This window comes from Spermophilus citellus, assembly GCF_964194105.1.
Source record: "Spermophilus citellus genome assembly, chromosome: 3".
In the NCBI taxonomy this organism is placed as follows: Eukaryota; Metazoa; Chordata; class Mammalia; order Rodentia; family Sciuridae; genus Spermophilus; species Spermophilus citellus.
In genome coordinates this window covers 16,567,019-16,586,339 of record NC_138184.1, presented here as the reverse complement: position 1 = coordinate 16,586,339, position 19,321 = coordinate 16,567,019, and the positions used below count along the sequence as shown (strand labels likewise).

The window sequence follows — 19,321 nt, the reverse complement described above, 5'->3', positions numbered from 1 at the left end:
CCAGCGAGGCCTGTCTGTCCAGATTCTTCTCGCCTCCTTCTGTGGGGAGTCCTCCCTCCCAGGGATGGGGCAGGACTCCTGAACTGGGATCTTATCTGCTACCAGACCAGGCAGGTCAGAGACGCAGCTCCGAGGCGCTCTCGGTGCTACGGGTGGGGGAGACAGGTGCCATGGGACAAGCATTCCAGTTGCATGTCAAAGTGGCATTTTGGGGGAGCTGGGTTCTGAGCCCCAGTGGTGTGGTTGCATAGATGTGATTGGTTAATCTAATTTATGACTTATGATGTGTGATTGAACTCGAATCTCCCAGAAGCCAGGGAGACACCAGATGTTCTCCTAGCAGCCCCTGGGGTCAGCATGGTCTCCAGACTGGTGCCTGCCTTCCACTGCCACCTTGTCATCAGAGTGGGAGCCCCTTCCCCAAGGCTTTTAGGTGACTCAGGCACCTGCTTATAGTCTTCTCCGGGTGAACTCCTCTTCATGCCTCAAAACCCCTTCCACCAGCCACTTCCTCTGGAAACCCTGCTCTGTAGAGCCTCCTCTGTGAGTTCCAACTGGAGGTGCCGCGGTCCTGGTCCCCTTCCTACTTCAGAGTGGGGCCCTTTCCAAGAGCCAGACTCTTGGAGCCCCCAGTCCCCAAGACCAGGCCCCGGCTGCCTTTCCTGCAAACATTCCCAAACTCTCCACCTTTTGGGCCAGCTCCAGTGGTGGAAACTTTCCGGCTGGCTTGTTTTGGAAAGTTCCTTGGGGGAGCCGCCCCCGCTTGCCCGCTGGGTTCCCACGCTCCCTTATCACTGTGCATGAGGGGGGCCTGTGGTGTGCTGTCCCGGCTCCTCCCCACACTGGTGGACCTCTCTCCTCCCTAGTGACCGGCCATGTCTCCAGCCCGCTACTCCTCATGCATGTGAAACCCCGCTGAGGCAGAGGAAATTTGGTCCACCCGCTCCGGGTTCATGGGGCCCAGAGATTCGGAGCACTGAGTGGGGGCCACCGCTCATAAAGGAAGCCGGCCTGGCTTCGAGGTCTGTTTCCCCTGCAGTATCGCAGACCCGGGCCCCTCCCTCCACAGCCGCAGCCTCCCTGCGCAGCCCCATCCTCCAGCTTGTGGCCGGGGTCTGGGGCTCAACTGTAGCCCCATGGTCCTCTTTTGTAAAATGGGAATAAGCGGCTGCGTGTCCAGAGGACCCCTAGAGAAGAGAACCAATGCCGCCCAGTGGTGACCCGGCCGCTTCCGGCCGGACCGGGCCTCGACAGTTCGGCCTAGAACCCCTGCCCCCGCCGTCGCGCCCCTCCCCAACAAGGCGCAAGCGGGGGCGGGGCGGGGGGCGGGGCCGCGGCGCTTTTCTCCCGAGGCCGCCTCGGAGCCCGCGCTGTCCGCCGCCGCTGTCGGAGCTGACTCCTCGGAGGTGAGCGAGGCCTTGAACGGATTGGGGGCTTCTTGAGGACCCAGGCCGGCTTGGGCCGGTCACCTGGGGTCCCCGCTGACCCTCTGCTAACCCGGGCCCCAGGTCGCCGCGATGGAGGCAGCCCCCCAGTTCGTGGTCGAGAGCCCGGACGTGGTCTACAGCCCCGAGGCCATCGAGGCTCAGTACGAGTACCGGACGACGCGCGTCAGCCGTGAGGGCGGTGTCCTCAAGGTGGGCGAGGGGTCCAGGAGCCTTGGGTTGGGGACACCAGGGAGATGATGGCGGGGGATTGTCCAACATCTCCAACCCTTTCCCTGCCTTGAGGGGAGAAGAGGCTGGGGCCCCAGTCTTACGACGCCGCCTGCCCCCAGGTGCGCCCCACGACCACGCGCTTCACCTTCCGGACTGCCCGGCAGGTGCCCCGGCTCGGGGTCATGCTCGTCGGCTGGGGCGGGAACAACGGCTCCACGCTGACCGCCGCCGTGCTGGCCAACCGACTGCGCCTGTCCTGGCCCACGCGCGCTGGTCGCAAGGTGGGGGGTCGGGGAGGCCGGGCCGCGGAGGGGGGCTGGGTCGGAGTTCCTGCGGGCGGGGGCGGGGCCTCAGGAGGCGGGTTCCTCCGGGGGAGGGGGCCTGCTGGGGGCGGAGCCTGGCTGCCGCGGACCTCCTTGGGCGTTCCAGAAGGTGGGCGGAGAGCCGCAGGAGCCTAGTGGGGGCGGAGCCTTAGGCACGGCCGGCTCCGGGAACCCGCTGGGGAGGAGAGGCTTCCGCCCCGGCCTGGAGCCCGGAGCTGAAAGCGCAGGAGGGCAGGGCGGAGCTTGAGGGCCGGGGCAGGGCCCCGGGCAGGCCGCGGGCCCTCCTCTCGCCACGCCTGCGCCTTACCCCGCTGTGTCTGGTTCCCCCCACCCACCCAGGAAGCCAACTACTACGGCTCGCTGACTCAGGCCGGTACTGTGAACCTGGGTCTGGATGCTGAGGGCCAGGAGGTGTTCGTGCCCTTCAGTGCGCTGCTGCCCATGGTGTCGCCCAACGACCTGGTGTTTGATGGTGGGCGGAGCCCTGGGCGGATGGGAAGTGGGGTCTGGAACACCTGGGGATCAGGGCTGGGCCAAGCGTGAGGGTCCCCCACAGGCTGGGATATCTCGTCGCTGAACCTGGCTGAGGCTATGCGGCGCGCGAAGGTACTGGATTGGGGCCTTCAGGAGCAACTGTGGCCGCACATGGAGGCCTTGCGTCCACGGCCCTCGGTCTACATCCCCGAGTTCATCGCAGCCAACCAAAATGCGCGTGCTGACAACCTCATCCCGGGCACACGCGCACAGCAGGTGTTGCCTCATCCCGCATCCCTTGTTCCCTGCCACCTGTTCACTCCCTTTTGCCTCATGCTCCTATCCTGGGCACCCAGGCCCCACTTAGTACTTTGGAGAACTGAGTGGCCCATGCTTCTGCAAACCGTGGGGTTTGTACAACCTCCCCGCTAGCCTTCCTTCACCCTCCCTGCAGTTGGAGCAGATCCGCAGGGACATCCGCGACTTCCGATCCAGCGCCGGGCTGGATAAGGTCATCGTGCTGTGGACAGCGAACACAGAGCGCTTCTGCGAAGTGGTTCCTGGTCTCAACGACACAGCCGAGAACCTGCTGCACACCATCCAGGTGGGCACATGCCAGGGTACAGTAGGATCAGGGCCAGTTCCTTGGACCCCCTCTTGCTGACTGCCCACCCACACCCGCAGCTTGGCGGAGAGGTGTCACCATCCACGCTCTTTGCGGTGGCCAGCATCCTGGAGGGCTGCGCCTTCCTCAATGGATCCCCGCAGAACACACTGGTGCCCGGTGCACTTGAGCTGGCGGCGCAGCATCGTGTGTTTGTGGGTGGAGATGACTTCAAATCAGGCCAGACCAAGGTCAAGTCTGTGCTCGTGGACTTCCTCATTGGCTCTGGCCTCAAGGTAAGTCTCTCTGGGGAGGTGAAAAATACAGGAAAGGAACCTGGACCCGAAGGACCTACCTAGTTTCCTGCAGGGCCTAGGGCTTCAGTGTCACCTCTTTTGACCAGACCATGTCCATCGTGAGTTACAACCACCTGGGCAACAACGATGGGCAGAACCTCTCGGCGCCCCAGCAGTTCCGCTCAAAGGAGGTGTCCAAGAGCAGCGTGGTAGACGACATGGTGCAGAGTAACCCAGTGCTGTACGCTCCAGGAGAGGCGCCTGACCATTGCGTGCGTAGGGGTCCACAAGAGCCAGGTGGGGGGCTTCTGGCTGGAGGTGGCAGGGGCCCTTGCGACCTGGTATTGCACCCTAGGTGGTCATCAAATATGTGCCCTATGTGGGTGACAGCAAGCGTGCGCTGGACGAGTATACATCGGAGCTGATGCTTGGTGGAACCAATACACTGGTGCTGCACAATACTTGTGAGGTACAGTGGGAGAGACGGTGGGCGGAGCCGAATAGGAAGCCCCACAGCCTTCTGACCCGCCCACCCCACAGGATTCGCTGCTGGCAGCGCCCATCATGCTGGACCTGGCACTGCTCACGGAGCTGTGCCAGCGCGTGAGCTTCACCACCAACACAGACCCAGAGCCACAGGGCTTCCACCCTGTGCTATCACTCCTCAGTTTCCTCTTCAAGGCTCCACTTGTGCCCCCAGGCAGCCCGGTGGTCAATGCGCTTTTCCGCCAGCGCAGCTGCATAGAGAACATCCTCAGGTGCGCTGGGTCCCGAGGCTCCCACCCACGGCACACATATCCACTCATGGGGCTGTGCACAGGGCTAGGGGGCTGGAGGCTGCAGAGGTTACCAGTCTGGAGGTTTGGCCCTGCTGACCCCAGCCCTGTCCCCCAGGGCCTGTGTGGGGCTCCCCCCACAAAACCACATGCTCCTGGAGCACAAGATGGAGCGCCCAGGCCTGGGCGTCAAGCGAGTCGGTTCTGTGGCTACCGCCTGCCCTCTGCCTTGCAAGAAAGGACCAGCGCCCATTGCCCCCAACGGCTACACCGGCGATGCCAATGGGCACCCACAGGCAGAGGCACCCCAGATGCCCACAGCTTGAGGCTGCAGTTGCAGACCCCCAGCCCCTCCTCTCACCCCTCTGGGTCCATCCTTTCGAGGTCCCGCAAAGACAATAAAGTCAATGCCCCTATCAGACAAACCTCCGCCTGTGTCATGTCCGATGGTCACCCGCTCCTATGGTCACCCCCAAACCTGTCCAGCATCAGCTAGACACCTAGCTTCTACCCCACCCTCTTTTTAGCTGGTCAACCTCCTACCCACTCTTCACAGTTATTGTCCCAATTCCCAGGAACCTCCCAGCCGTGGGGGGTGGCAGAACAGCAGGGTGGAGGATGTGGCTGCAGGTCCAGGCCCAAGTGAGAATCCAGACCCGGTTACCAAAAACCAAAACCAGTTACATTTATTGGAAGGGTCCACCCTTGCTGTCCTGGGGAGAGGGGGCCACCAAGGAGCCTCCCTCTGATGAATCGCGAGCCGCGGGAAGGGCCCACGTGGGAAACAACGTCTCTTGAGGTCCTTGCGTTTTTATAAAATGAGAAAATCCTGTGGGGCCTCCCAGCTGTCCAAGCCTGGTTGGCCAGGTGTCCAGGTGCCAGAGGTGTGACCTCAGACCCTCACCCCGGGTAGGGGCACTGAGCAGAAGCCGAGGTGGGCAGAGGGCTGGGGCCGCAGCCCCATCACACGCTCATGGTCATCCCTGGGGAGTACTGCAAAGAGAGGAGGCGGCGCGCGGGGGCGGGCTCAGTTCTGGCCTCGGCTGGGACCCTCCCCCACCTCCCCCCAGGAGATAGGGAGACAGGGAAGAGCAGGGCCGACCCGGGGAGGGGCGGGGCGGGGCAGGGCGGGATGCAGGGGGAGGCCGTCCTGGGGCTCTTGGGGGGAGGGCAGGGGCGGGAGTGGGCGGGGAGTGGAGGAAAGGATGCCGCGGCCGCCCCCCCCACCTGGCCCGCCGCGGTCACGGTCTTGCTCTGGCCCCCCGGCCGCCCCGCCGGGGCCTGCCCGCCAGGCCCCTCCGGCCCGACGCCGCCGCGGGGGGAGAGTCGACGCAGTCGCTTACGCTTTCGCTCGGGAACGGGTGCAGGAAGGTCCCGGCGGCCGCCATCTCGCCGTCGTCCCGCGGGGTGCCCGGGGCGTTGCTCAGGCCGGCCACGGCACCGGGGGAGCTCTAGGGGCGGCCACCGTCAGCGCCGAATCCCTGCCCGCCCCCACCCAAGACCTCCGCCCGGTTCGCCCCCTGCAGGAGCGCAGCCCTCACCTTCGGCAACCCGTCCATGTCGCCCGAGCCTGAGAACGACAGACCGACACGCGGTTCAGACGCGCCTGCGCCAGCCTGCTGGATTCCGGAGCCGCCGCCTCCCCACCCGCGCCCGGAGCTTGCGGCCCGCGGCCCTCCCCGAGCCTCCCCCAGTCCCGGACGACGCACGCCGTTGGGTCCCCAGAAAGGGCATGTGCAGGGCCTCCGGATTGGGGCGACAGTGGTTTAAAGGCGGGATGCGCCCGGCCCGGGACACGGCCCAGAAGCCTGAACAGCTCCCGCGGGTGGGAGGGCTGCCGCCGCCAGGGGGCGCTCGAGGCCCGCAGAGTGGCTCGGCAGGGGCGGGGCCCGTGCCACTCACCCAGGGATCCGTTCACGTGGTGCGGTTCCATCGCGCTCATGGCGGCCATGGGGCCCTCCGGGCCAGGGCCTAGAGGGAACTGTGGGGACAGAGCAGCATGGGCCTGACCGACCTCATCACTTCCCCCCACGGGGTCACCCCCCAGCTAGGATCCTAGCCCCGCACCCCCACTCACGTTAGCTCTGCCGGCGCCCGGCCCGATGGGGTTCATGATGGTGTACATGTTCTCGCTGGAGTTCGTGGAGTCTGGAGGGACAGCAGGGCCACGATTGGTGGGGTGTGAATGGGCTTTTCCCTCATGCACCGGCCCCGTCACCGCCCAGGCCATACCTCCAGGGCTGGGCATAATGGGTGTTCCAGGGGGTCCACCTCCTCCTGGGGGTCCCTGCACACGGAGGGAGAGGACCGTGAGAAAGGCCCCTGGCTGCCAGCCCGCGCCCCAGCCTGCATATTGCCCAACTTCACCCCAACTCACCGTGTAGCTGCCGGGGGATGAGGAGGAGTAGGGAATCTGGGGACAGGAGCAGCTGTGAGTAGCTGGCATGGGCAGGCTCCTCGCCTCTGCCCTGCGGGTCCACCACCCCATGCACCCCACCACCCAACGCACCCCACCCTGCCCCTGACTCACCGAGTTGCCACTGGGGCTGGCCCAAGGGCCTCGCACTCCTGGGCCCCTGGAAGAGATGGTGATAGACCCTGGGGCTAGGCCAGGATGGTACAGCAGTCACCCATCCCACCCTGCTCTTATCTGCCTCCAGAGAGGACGCATAGGTCGCCTGAGAGGTAGTCACCTGGGCCAATTCCCCGGGCTCAAATTCCAACCACTAACTAGGGTCTGGCTGCTGCTTGGGTCTCGGTTTCCCACCTAAACAGTGCCAATGGACTAGCACCATCTAGGCTGTCCTGCCATTGCAGATACTGCCCCTTTACTCGGGTGGACACATGCTTGGGGTCACACTCAGGGCCTTACATGTTCATGGCAGGCAGACCTGGGCCAGCAAGGGAGTTGGGCGGGGGCCTCATGCTACCTCCGTAACCCTGTGAAGGCAAAGGAGCTGTGAAGGGCAGCACCGCCGAGGGACAGCCCCTCAGGTTCACCCCATCTCCGCTGGCCCTTACCTGGGGCCCAACGCTGGCCACGCCCCGGGGAGGCGTCACCCGCTGCATCGGGCCGCCCATACTGGGGTGCCCTGGGGTGGGAGCAGAAAGAAGGGGGCTCAGATCTGGGCCATTCCCCATTGTGGACACGAATGTGGGTGTGCACTGTGAGGCAGCCAGGTGGGGACGGGTCCTGAGAGCTTCCCTACTCACCGGGAGTGCGCGGGGAGGGGTCCATGGCGCCAGGGAGGAGGGGCTGGGAGCCTGCGAGGCCCACAGGAGGCTGCGAAGGGGCACGGCTGCACTGAGTGGGGTGCCCCCGCCCTGGCCCACTGCTGCCCCCTCCCCTCATCCCTCTCTCACCTGACTCGGCATCCTCAGGGGGGGCCGGGGGCCCCCTGGGAACCGCGGTGACATGAAGGGCTGGAAGAGGTGGGTGGGGGATCAGCGCCACCTCCACCCTCCTTCCCCAAAGCTCCCCCGTCCCTCCTATGCCTAGACCCCCAATCTGGACAGGCCCCTCCTCTAGTTAACAAAAAACGTGGTCGTTGGACTAGACAGCGCACTGGGGGCTGGGGGAGGGGGAGGTGTGTGTGCGCCTGTGCGTGGCTGGGCAGGGCCACAGGTCCTTACCTGGCTGTGAGGCCCCATCATAGGGGCGTTGGGGTTGTGTGGGGGTGGCTGGGAGCCAAAGGGGCCCTAAGAGGACAGGACCAGGTGGGTTGCGGGAGGGGACTCCATGGAGGCAGGGGGGTGGGCCAGCCTATAGCAGGGAGCCCTGCTGGAAGGGTCATAGGTGGGACTTGTGTCACTGGTGGTCACTAGGCCCACTGGTGGATACTGCATCCCAACCACCTTGTGCTCCTTTGTGCAGACATTCCCCTTCCCACCATCGCACCTAGGTCCCTCCCTTGCTGGCTCTGCCAAGTCCAGAACAGGTACCCTGACCCTCGACCCCCGCCTCAGATACATGCCCACCCAGGGTTGGGGGAAAAGGAGTCCCAGGCCTGGCCATACCTGGAAGAATCCGGGCGCCATGGGGCCTGCGGCCATTGCATCACTGGGAGCCATGCTCCCCATCACCGGGCTGGGGGCCGCTGCGGCACTCTGCGGGGATGGGAGACACGGTGAGAGCCAGGTCAGGACATTTCCTGCACGGGGTGTCTTCCCCTCCTATATGCAGGTGGCCATGGGACAGGCAGCTGTAGGTGATCAAGTTTGGACTTGAACCCAGTCTAGCTGACACTGTCAGCCCAAGGGGAGTCTGGGGGGGGGGGGGTCCAAGTGAGGGAAGAGCAGCTGCCCCAGCCCCACCCCAGCTAAGCGTCACTGCAAACTGGTCCCAGCCTTCAGTGAGGTTCCACTTGAGGATTCCGCTGCCCCAGACCCCAGTGAGGGCCTCATTCAGTAGCAAAGGCGTTTGGACAGGGTGGCCCTGGGCTGGCCCTGCTCTCCAAGTCCACCCAACTGGCCCTATCTATCCTCCTGACTGGCAGGGCAACTCGGGCCCCTAAGCCCATCCCCAACACCCCAAGCACACACAAAGTCCAACCGGGTCCTGGAGGCTCTTTGCAACTGCTATGCAAACCCCCCGCCCCCGACAATCTCTTCCCCCAGGATGGAGGAGGAAGAGCAGGACTAGGGTGGGGTCCCCAGGCATCCGGATGCTCCTTAGGTGGGGAGGGGAGAAGAAGGGGTGCTAGAGATGAGGGCTCCTGTGTCTGTGAGGTTGAGGTTTCTGGGCAGGCCCTAAACTGGCAGAGGACAGGCTGACAGGCCAGTTCCTAATCAGCTCCGAGTTCCAGACCAGTCTGTCTCCGCAGCCCGAGGACCAGATGTGGAGAAGGGGACAAGGGAGGAGGGCTTGGGAGGCCAGCACCTGAGTCCCTAAGCAAGCAGGTCTCCCCTCTTGGCTGCTTGGCCCTTATCTGTCCACATCCCCCTCCTCCACCAGGTCAAACCCCCCAGAGAAAGGGGTGCCCTGTCCCTGGGGCAGGCACAAGTTGGCACACAGGGTGTTCTGGCCCTGTGGCCCTGCAGCCCCTTGGGTGCGGAGAGGAAGGTGCTTTGTCTGCTGGCCCTGACTGGCCGGCTAGGAGCGGGGTCTCTGGTTCACCCTCACTCTGTGGGCCACAGCTGGACTCCCTTCCTGCCCCTTCTCAAAAGGGCAGCCTCAGGGCTCAGCCAAGGCCTGGCGAGTGGAGGGGGAAGTGGGCGCCTCTCCAAGCGCATGTGGATACGAGAGCTTCCCAGAGCCCCCAACAAATCACTGGAAAGCCACGTGATCTGAGGAGGGTCACGGCCTCAGCCCCCAACTCGACTCGGGTTTCCAGTTCCAAATTGCCAGCTTGCCTCTGGGACCTCAGGGCTTTGCATGCTCAGCACACTCGGGCTGCCAGGGGCACCTCCCCTGGGGTCAGTCCAGCCCCAGGAAGCCAGGCCTCCCTCTCCCCCCAGGGGACACCTGGGCAATCCGGGTTGGGAGGCCCAGCTAGGAAGGGAGAGGAGGTGGACTCTGGCTGGGCCCAGACCACAGACCACAAGGTGAGGGGGTGGGTGCACCTGTGCCCCCAACTCCTAGGCCCTGAGGGGTTAATCTTGGGCTGATTCGCCTGCCTCCCTAGCTGGTAGCCCCAGCAAGCCAGACCCCCCACGTCAATCATCCCAAAGAGGCAAAGAGGCGCCAGAGCCCTGCCCGTGTTGTCATGACGACGGGCTGGGCACGCTAGCTAGCGTTTCCTGGAGACGCCAAGGTCGGCTGGGGAGCCCTGGAGCAGGGAGGGGCACACAGAATCCTCACTCGGGCCGGGAGGATGGGGACCCCTTGGGAGCTCACATAGGACGCCCCGTCACAGCGGAGGGTGGCAGTCTGGCAGTCACGCACCCAGCTCCTGGCCACAGAGACCCTCACCCAGGCCTGGGGAGCCCCCACCCCCCTCTCCTGGCCCAAGCTGCTCCCAATGCTGGTGCTGCCATGGAAACCGGCCTGTGCCTTCTGCCGAGTGGCGGATCAGAAGGCCCCTGGGGAGGCTGCTAGACCCCAGTGGGAGCAGGGGGGGCTGCAGCACCACTGCGGAGGACAGGCACCCTCCCTCCACCCACTCCCCCGGCAGAGTTAGGGGTACCGCACAGGGGCACTAAGAGTCTCGGTAGGTGACAGTGATGCTGGGAGGCCATCAGTATGGCCCTGCTTCCATGCGGAGTGTGCCCCAGGTGGCTTCAGGGACCTGAGGAGCTAAGCACTGAGCTCCACCCTGCAGCAAAGTCCCCCAGCGTGGATGGGAGGTCAGCTGCACTGTCCCCAGCTGCCAGCCAGTGAGGGCACATCCTCAGATCCACAGCCCCATAATGACAAGATACGCCTCAGCCTCCTCTGCAGACAGGCATCGGAGCCCCACAACCCAACCGGAAACCAGCCGAGAGGTGGAGCCCACGCCGTAGGGGCCAGGAAGTGCCCTGATGATGACCTCTAGAGCTTGTGGGGACAGGGCCCCACTGCCTCCCCTACTAGCACGTGCGCTCCCAGAGTCTGGGGTGGCAGGGACAGGCTGGCGCCCACCCCACCCAGCTGAGCAGGGAGGCAGGAAGTGCAGCACACCCTGGGGAGGCTACAGGACCCTCAGGAGCTGGCTGCAGTGGAAGCGGGTGCGCAGGGACAAGGTTCCAGGTCCCTCCAGGTCCCCCCAGGCCCACAGATCCCAGGCGTGCCCACCCCGGCCCGGGACAGTACTCACATAGTCCTGGAAGGCCTTGGCCTCGCCCGGGTGCTCGCACGCCTCTCTGCGGTCTGGCGCTGCGCAGTACAGATCCCAGAACACACTGTGGGCAGCAGAGGGGACGATGACTGCGCCACATCCTGTTGGTCCCTGTCCCCTCTCTGCCCCCAGCAGCACCACACGCACCACCACCAGGAATGCAGGAACCCTGGGGGCTCCCCAAGCGTGATGTTCTTCTCCCATCGGATCTGCAGGGAAGAGGGGAGGCGGCTGAGAGGCTGCGGCCCAGGCCAACCTCCCGCCACCCAGCCCATGGAGCCCAAGCATTTGGGGCTGGGGGGCCACCAGATCAGAGCAAGGGGGCGAGCCGGCCAACCAGAGCCACTGAGGTGGACACATGGATCCAGGGCCACACGCCGGGATGGATGCCAGCTCACGTTCCTGACCCCATCCTTGCCCTCGGTTCCCTGGGCCACCGAAGGAGCCATCCCAACTGATGCCCCAGTGGAAACAGGGCAGAGGACCCCGGGTGTGGCAGAGGGAAAGGCCAGGCTGGCGTGTAGCTCACCTCTGACAGAAAGGTCTGGGCTGACTTCTGGGCACCAACGTGCAGCAGGTACTCGTACACGTACAGCGCCAGCCTGCGGGGAGGGCGGGCGAGGTGGGCAGGGCCCATGGCTAGTACCTCCCCAAGCCCACCCCCCTGCTGTGTCCCCATTCCCTCCATCCCTCCCAGAAGGTGGCGTCCTCAACCCTCTTGCTCAGCTCAGCCAATTCCTAGGGTCCATCGACACCTAACCTGCAGGATCCCCGGGCATCGCCCCCCCTCAACTGGAGGCCCAGTTTGGCTCAGTTCAGCATGCCCTTGTGGACCCAGCCCCGCCCCATCCTACCAACACTGACACCCAGGTGACCTCGACCCTGGGGTACCTCCACCCAGAAACAGGCTTCCCGATGCTTCTCCTGATGGGGCACCAGGGAGCGACTCTGGGTGGGCAGCTGTGCCTGCCAGGAAGGCTCCCACTCCCTGGTGTCCCTGGGTCCCCTCCCCTCCCCTCCCTCGGGGTCACCAGCAGGAGGTAGCTGCAACTTTTCTGCCGACTCTCAAACAAGACAGTCCTGACCCTCCTGCAGAGACAGAGCCAGAGGTGCGCATGTTCACTATGGTGCTACTCTAACACCCAGTGTCCTGCATGGGTCCCCAGCAGGGAGACCTGGACTCTTCCTCAGTCACTGCTCACCCTGAAAATAAGGGTTCAGCCACTATTCGCCCAGACAGATGGCCCCAGCACTGCCCTCTGCAGGTCACAAAAGGAAGCCAGGTCACTCACTGGCTTCCCAGGCCACCTTCCACAGTAGGTTCAGTAGGGACAGGGGCCCCCACCCCCGCTCCCAGTGTCACCTAATCCCCCGGCTCCAGCCCCTCCTGACTCCCTGGGTACCTCAGGGTCCTCCCACTCCCAGTCCCGGCCCTCATGGCCTCCCCACGCCATCAGGGTGGGCAGGGACAGGAGGCGGCTGGCCGCAGGCCTCCCAGCAGCCTCAGCTGTCTGCTCCCCACTCGGCGGCCGCCCTCCCCTGGCCGACAGCCCCATCCTAAAATAACCTTCCTTTGACTCATGCTCTGCAGTCTCGCGGCCCTCCTGGCCTCGCTCTGAGTTCCACCTCATGTCCCTGCACTCCCCCCACGTACCCCATCTACTCAGTCCCACCCCAGCTCCAGTGCTTCTGCCAAAGCCCAACTACTAGGAAATGAATGTGGGGGCTCCCCTCTCGAGTTCTGACCTGCCCTGGACACTTGTCCTTTCTCCATCCATCTGTCCGTTCCCCCAATAACCAGCAAACATGAGGAGAGGCCTCCAGCCCCAGACTCCCGGAGGAGCAGGGGAGGCAGGCGGCGGGGAGGCAGAAAGGGGCGGAGGCCAGCAAAGGACACTCTGTCTCAGGTCGGGGTGCAGCTGCCGCAGGGCCAGGAGGGTCTCTGCAGCTCACACCTCCCCTAGTGGGTGGTGATGGCCACCTAAGGTGCAGTGATGGGACCGAGGGGACATGTCCCAGTGTGTGGTCCCCCAGACAGGCCGCAGTCACTGTCACATCATTACCCCACTCAAAAGCACCTCCAGGCCCAGATTCTGACTTGGCACCCCATTTCTATGTCCACCCTTGCTCCGACCGGTCACCTTGGCATCTTGGCCTCGAGGGTTATCAGCCAACTTACTTCTAGAGGCTTCCTGAGCCTTCATAAGCAGCCAGCATCTGACAGACCCACTCCCGTCAGTGGAGGATGCCCACAATGGCCAACGGGGGAGGTCTGTAGAGAGCCCACCAGACTGGGGAGCTCCCGCCACCCCACCCTCCTCGCCCCACGAGGCTTGAGGCCTACAGGCCTGGCTCTGGGCATCAGAGCAGGGGGCACAAAGGCTGCGGGTGGTGAGACGCCGAGATGGACAGAAAGACAAGGGCTGGGGGGACCCAGGGAGGCTGCCCGGGAGGTGCAGGAAGGGGCAGCAGGACAGCATGGGGACAGGTCCTGCCGTGGCCGCATTCCACCACACACACCCCAGGAGCACACGCTCTCCTGGGGTCTCAAGATATTCCTAAGGAAGTGACCCTGTCATCAGCAGGTCCACTGAGCATTCCTACGATGTCCTTCTCCATCCCCTTTCCACACACTGTCCCACGGCCCAGAGGCCCCAGAGCCCCCTGCCCACCCTGCATCCTCCAGCGCCTCCACGCCCTGCCTGCTCCACCCCAGGCCACATCCTCCCCTCTCCCTGGTGGCCTCCCTTCCTGATCTGAAGACATCTGGTGACGCTCCCAAACAGCTAGGACCCACCTCCAGCCCGGTCCCCACTCCACTCAGGCTTCCACTCTCCACCTGGCAGCCAGAGGCCCAGCCGGCAGCCCCGCGCTCCTCCCCACCACCTGCCCCGTCCCCGTCATTGTGTCTGCCTCTGCCAGCTGCCCACCGCAACTCCTTCCACTCCCACGCTGGTCGCCAGAACTCAGTGCCCCAAATTCAAAGGAGCCCTGGCCTAGACCAGGTGTCCACTGGGCTCCCCTCGGCTGTCCCCCAACACACTGCATTTACTACATTAAAGACAAAACCAAAGCAGGCGTGGTGGCCTGTAGTCCCAGCTGATCAGAAGGCTGCAGCAGGACGGCTCAAGACAGGGGCAGGGACAGCCTGGGTCACATGACGAGACCCCTGCTGCAAGTAACCAAACCTGAGGGAAGCCCCCTGTGTCCCGCCCACACCCCCAGCCCAGGTCTCTCACAGGGATTGTGGCAGAACCCCAGCAGGGGCTGCTCCTCCCTGGCACCTCTGTGCTCCCCAGCCACTCCTGTTCAGACCCTCCAGAACGCCCCACTACATAAACTGGCTGCTTCCTACCCCAGGGCCTTCGTGCAGGCTGCCACCTCCCGGGGGCACTTCCACCAGACTCCAGGGTCACCATCAGAGGCTTCCCTGGGACACCTGACCCCGATTCTGCTCCATTTCCCCATCATCCTGTTTCTCGCCATCTGACCCAGCTCTCTGCTCACTGCTGCAGACCCTCTAGAATGTGGTTTTGAGGGGCAGGGGACTCACTGGCTCAGGTCTCAAGGGTCCTGGTGCGGGATCCAAATCCGCAACTACTCCCAGGACTGGCTCCAAGACCTGAGAGCCCTGCCCCACCCAGGGGTGGCCACCAAGGGCAGATAGACAGGAGGAGCACTGGAAGCCTAGGAGAGGGGAAGCCCCAGGCGCAGCTCCTCATCCCCTGAGGGAGGAGTGACCCTGAGCCACAGGCACAGGGCTGGCCAAGCATGGAGACATGGTGCATACAGCATTACCGCCTTGTAGACAGAAATGGGCCACCTACCACCACCATAATTACCCAGAACTACCACAATTATAGAGAATTTTTAATTATCAAGAGTTACCATAATGGGGGCCCCTACCCAGCATCCCCTTGGACTTACGCTCTGCTAGGGGCTGAGAAACGCCCTCTACTCCAAAGACTTGTGTCTTCCTTCAATCCATCACCAAATCCCACTGCAGCTCCCAAAGTGACCCTCCAACCCTCCAACTGGAGTCCTCCCTCCCCTCTGCTAGCCCAAGGGGCCTGACCTTCAGCAGCACCTTGTCACCAATCCCACCCCTGGCTTTTCTTCCCCAGTTGGAGGGCTTCGTCTCAGGCTCCTTTCTAAAGACCCTCTTTTGCTCTGACCCAGTGATCTAACTATCCAGGTCCACATGCCCATTTCAAAACCAAACTCAGAGGAAAACAAGATACCCAGGGACACCAACCCTGGCTGTCATTTAAGGGACTCTTCTAAACCTACCTGGCAGCTCCAAAGGGCTCAAGGATACGCCTGAGGGGTAAGAGTTAACCATGGCAACCTTGAACTCTGTGGTCACCACTGTGAGCCAAGGTAGGGACCCCACCATCTAGGAGGTACCCAGCAGGCGCTCAGTCCATTTTTAGGACCCAAAGGCTCCACGGGGAGCCCAACTGGACTCAGTATGGGGACCAGAGAGAGAAGGAAGGAAAGGACTTTTCAGGAGGCGGGAGGCTCCGAGCAGGGGAACCCAGTGCTGGGGAGTCAGGGACTGAGTCAATGCTGGGGCTGAGGCAGCGGAGCCCTCTTCACCCCACTTCATGGAAGAGGAAATCAAGACCCAGAGACAGGAAGTGGCTCGGCCACAGCTGGTATTTCCTTAGAGTGAGGGCTGCTGGTGTGGGTGCTCTGCCTTCAGTCTTTCACCCAGTCCCAAGAATTCCAAAAGGTGCCAGTGCAGTAGTGCACACTTGTAATCCCAGTGGTGTGGGAAACTGAGGCAGGAGGATGGAGAGTTCAAAGCCAACCACAGCACGGCAAGGTGCTAAGCGACTTAGTAAGACTCTGTCTCTAAATAAAATATTAAAAGGGCTGGGAACAGGGCTCAGAGATTGAGCACCCCTGGGTTCAATTCCCGGTACAAAAGAAAAAATTTACAAATGGCAGGCCCTCCACATTCTAGATGAGGAACTGAGGCGCTATGCTACCAGTCCCCCTCTCTAGTGAGGCACCCCCCCACTTCTGAGAGCTTTCCTGCAGCCAAGAAGCTAGACTGTTGGTACTTGCCACTTGCTCTCCAAGGACCCCAGGCCCAACCCCATCCATGAGCCGAGGAATGTGACCACTTGATCTGCACACTCTCTTCAGCAGCAGAGCAACGCACACAACACCCTCCGAGTGAAATGGGTGAGCACAGGGTGGCTCTGGCTCAAGATGGAACCTCAGCCTCCCCACCAGGTGCTGAGCCACTTGTAAGCATTGTCAATCCTGATGCTGGCATCCTCTGAGCACCTCTGTGGGGCAGGCCAGGGGGTAAGGCAACTGCAGGGAGAGGGGTAAAAATTGGGGATAAATCCCTCTACCAGCCCCAACCCAGAACAGAGGCAGGTTCAAAGAACCATCATTCCCCCGGATGGATGTCTGACAGGGTCGAGAACCCACCCCAACCCACCACTCCCACCTCAGTCCTATGATCCCTCCCTTCTCTTAGCTCTTCCCTTGCTCAAGGCTGTCTTCCAGAGAACTGTGCTTGCCTTCCCCAGGCTGCCAGGGCCTCTTTCCTGACCCTCCACAGCCCCACTGCACAGGGGGCCTGAGTGCACTTCTGCAAACACAAGCCTCCCTGGGCTCCAGTGCCTATTCCCAGCTCAGGGCCTTGGCATGTGCTTTGCCATCTGCTGCCTCCTCCCTTTCCTACCTTCGCTATCCCTAACTTCTTCAAGCCCTGTGTCTGTCCCATGGTAACTGAATACCTGACTTAAAGATGTGGCCTTCTTCAGGGTCAAGTTTGCCTTGCCGACCAACACACTCCAAGACCTATTCTAGTGCAGATCTGATATACACGTGAAAAATCCCCACTGGTGGGTGATCACCTTCAGACCCAGCAGCAAGAGCCAGGTGCCAGTTTCAAAAAGTCTTTGGGTTTAAAGCTTCTTGCAAATGGAGCTCAGCTTCCTAACTGCACAGATGAGCAAGACAGGCCTGAAGGGAGAGGTCACTGCCTAGCATCTTCTGGCCCAAAGAACCACTTCTCCAATGTGACCCAGAGACTAGGCAGAGTGTGTGTCCTTCTCTTTGTGGAGGGGAGTTGGGATTCCAACATCAGTCCAGGAAAAGGCAGAAGAGGGGGACAGAGTCAGCCAGCATTCAGGGCTTCTCTTCACTGTCCAAGCTTCTCTTCAATCCTCACTCCGAGACTTCCATGGGACCCCTTCCTGATGACTCGGCATCCTCTCCTGCTTAGGTGGGCTACTCCACATGGAGGCTACCCTAGGTGTCCAACCTCTAGGATCCTGTGAATCTGCCGACACTGTGGCAGGCCCTTCACTTTTGACACTTTCACAGTGCTGCAGAGGACTGGGTGCCCTTGCTGTCATGGCTCCAAGTACCTTTCAAATGCTCCCCAAACCCTTAAAAAAGAATGCACTGCTCAGGGAAGGAAAGTCAGCCTGGCTGGGGGCACTCCCTAGCTCAGAGCCACAGAACAGGAATGGGGCAGTGCCAGATCTCCAGCTCAGCAACCTAGCTGCAGGGGCACTCAGCTGCTTCCCCCACCCAGGGATTCTATCAGCCTGAAAGCACCTGGTAGCCATCGCTCAGAAACCCGCCCAGACCAAGGGGTGGCCCCTGGGAACGCACTCTGCGGCATTGGGGGAGGGGCTCAGCCCCGTGGCTCCAGGAGGTTTCCGAACCTTGAACCTTGAACCGTGTGGCCACCCCAAGGGACGCACCTAGGCCCCCGCCCAGCGCAGCTGCCCCAGCAGAGCTGGACAGGTGGTTGTGCACCCCTCAAGGACTCCCCTCTCCTTTCCAGCTTTTCCCAAGGCGCCAGGGTTCCGAGAGACCAGTCTCACCCACCCGGGAAACTTCCGAGAGGGACTGCGAGAAGCTACGAAACCCGGGTCCCCAGAGGGCGCAACCTGGAAACCCTGGTCCCCAGAGGGCGCAACCTGGCGTACTCCAGCCTCGCCCCACGGGGAGGTCTCGCGACCCTCAAGTCCTGCTCGGATCTCGCGCGCCCCTTCAAATCTCGCGCCCTTGGGTCTCGCGGGCCCACCCCCCGCAAATCTCGCGACCCCTCCAGCCGCCCAGGTCTCTGGCATCCCCTCGAGTCTCGCACGCCCCTCAAATCTCGCCCCCCTCGGATCTCCCGCGCCCCTGAGAAGCCCCTCAGGACCCTCGAGTCTCGCGCGCTCCCGCTTATCTCACAAGCCCCTCGGGTCTCGAGCGGCCACGCAAGTTGCGCGCCCGCGCAAATCTCGCGCCCCTCGGGTCCCGCGCGCCCCCTCAAATCTCGCGCCCCTCGGGTCTCTCGCGACCCCTCGAGTGCGCCCGGGCTCCGCACGCGTAGCAGCCCTCGCCCACGTGCCCGGTGCGGGGCCGGTCCGCGTCGGAGCCCGCGGGAGCGGCGCGGACGCCGAGCCCCGCCCCCGGCCCCCGGCCCGCCGACTCACTTCTCGCGGGCCTGGCTGTCGGAGGGCACGGCCGAGCCCTTGCCCCCCTTGGCGTACATGCTGCTCCGCGCCGCCGCCGCCGCCGGGGCCCACACCTGTCAGGCGGCACCGGGGGCCGAGCTCGCCGTCGCCATAGCTACCCCGCGCCCCGGGCCTCACCGCCCTGAGCCCCGGGCGGGCACCGCGGGCATCGTCCGCGCGGGGGAGCTCCAGACGGCCGCGGCGGCGGCAGCGGTGACTCCAGCTTCGGCTCCAGCCGCGGGTTTTATTTTTTTCCTCTCTTCCCTCAGCGCGGGCTGTTCCGGGAAGCGCGCGCCCCCTCCTCCTGCCGCGCGCGCCCCCGCCCGCCGCCCGCGGGCTCCGCTCTTAAAGGGGCAATGACAGGCGCGCGGGTGGGTCCCGCCGCCGGGACCGCGGGACGGGCGCGCACGCGCAGTGCTCGCTGCGGGGGGTGGGGGCGCGGCTAACACACACAAACACACACACACCAGCTAGAACTAGCCACCCAGATTGTTGTACACCCAGGATCACAGCCACACAGTCTTAGCGACACTCTCAGACACAGCACCCTACACGACAAAAGTGCACAGCTGCTGCAACAACTGACAGACCATAAAGCTTAAGGCATACTGCGTGTATGCCCCCCGCAGAGACTCTCCCCCAGCAAGGGTGGGGGCCACCCCACACAGCTCGCCCAGCGAAACTCTGCTGTATGCACAGCTTAAATAGTGGCCGAAACAGAACAACTAGACACAGGTCACCGTGTACACAGGCACACAGCTTCACAGAGACACGCAAAGCTAAATTGCAGCTTCCGACAGCCGTGGAAAGGGCCCGGGCAGATACAATCACCCGAGGGCATGACATCGCAGCCCTGGGGTCGTACTGAGCCACACGCAACCTAGCTCTATACAGACATACATTTTTGAGGTTCCTAGCATACACGCTGTGAGCCACCCTGCACCGCCTCACAGC

At 63.3% G+C, this 19,321-nt stretch overlaps 2 protein-coding genes across 8 annotated transcripts; one reads left to right on the top strand and one right to left on the bottom strand.

Moving 5' to 3' along the window:
• The first annotated feature begins 927 nt into the window (after positions 1 to 927).
• On the top strand, positions 928 to 4,553 carry ISYNA1 (inositol-3-phosphate synthase 1). Its single transcript, XM_081284949.1, has 11 exons — positions 928 to 1,406; positions 1,509 to 1,637; positions 1,778 to 1,939; positions 2,321 to 2,453; positions 2,538 to 2,731; positions 2,910 to 3,059; positions 3,140 to 3,355; positions 3,463 to 3,627; positions 3,711 to 3,824; positions 3,896 to 4,113; positions 4,250 to 4,553. The coding sequence occupies exons 2-11, from the start codon at positions 1,518 to 1,520 to the stop codon at positions 4,455 to 4,457; spliced, it is 1,680 nt and encodes a 559-aa protein (XP_081141075.1). The 5' UTR covers positions 928 to 1,406; positions 1,509 to 1,517; the 3' UTR covers positions 4,458 to 4,553.
• Positions 4,554 to 4,791: 238 nt separating this feature from the next.
• Positions 4,792 to 18,720, bottom strand: SSBP4 (single stranded DNA binding protein 4). 7 transcript variants are annotated; one of them, XM_081287645.1, is made up of 18 exons: positions 12,290 to 12,339; positions 12,089 to 12,145; positions 11,416 to 11,488; positions 11,034 to 11,095; positions 10,866 to 10,950; positions 8,149 to 8,238; positions 7,495 to 7,554; positions 7,345 to 7,414; positions 7,153 to 7,223; positions 7,004 to 7,071; positions 6,662 to 6,707; positions 6,509 to 6,544; positions 6,364 to 6,418; positions 6,209 to 6,279; positions 6,034 to 6,112; positions 5,673 to 5,701; positions 5,475 to 5,582; positions 4,792 to 5,124 (listed from the first exon to the last, which is right to left on the bottom strand). In XM_081287645.1, the coding sequence occupies exons 1-18, from the start codon at positions 12,322 to 12,324 to the stop codon at positions 5,095 to 5,097; spliced, it is 1,125 nt and encodes a 374-aa protein (XP_081143771.1). In that variant the 5' UTR covers positions 12,325 to 12,339; the 3' UTR covers positions 4,792 to 5,094. The 7 variants fall into 7 exon arrangements, with proteins under 7 accessions (XP_081143771.1, XP_081143772.1, XP_081143768.1 ...); XM_081287646.1 differs by lacking the exons at positions 12,089 to 12,145; positions 12,290 to 12,339 and adding an exon at positions 18,347 to 18,706; XM_081287642.1 differs by having other exon boundaries at positions 7,004 to 7,223; positions 12,290 to 12,345.
• Between the last annotated feature and the right edge of the window lie 601 nt (positions 18,721 to 19,321).

Coding starts and splice junctions, on each gene's coding strand:
- ISYNA1 (XM_081284949.1), top strand. CDS start 1,518: ATGGAGGCAGCCCCCCAGTTCGTGGTCGAGAGCCCGGACGTGGTCTAC. Junction 2,454..2,537: donor CAACGACCTGGTGTTTGATG/GTGGGCGGAGCC, acceptor GGTCCCCCACAG/GCTGGGATATCTCGTCGCTG. Junction 3,060..3,139: donor ACCTGCTGCACACCATCCAG/GTGGGCACATGC, acceptor CCACACCCGCAG/CTTGGCGGAGAGGTGTCACC.
- SSBP4 (XM_081287640.1), bottom strand. CDS start 18,405: ATGTACGCCAAGGGGGGCAAGGGCTCGGCCGTGCCCTCCGACAGCCAG. Junction 7,415..7,494: donor CCCTGAGGATGCCGAGTCAG/GTGAGAGAGGGA, acceptor GCCCCTTCGCAG/CCTCCTGTGGGCCTCGCAGG. Junction 6,280..6,363: donor CATTATGCCCAGCCCTGGAG/GTATGGCCTGGG, acceptor CTGTCCCTCCAG/ACTCCACGAACTCCAGCGAG.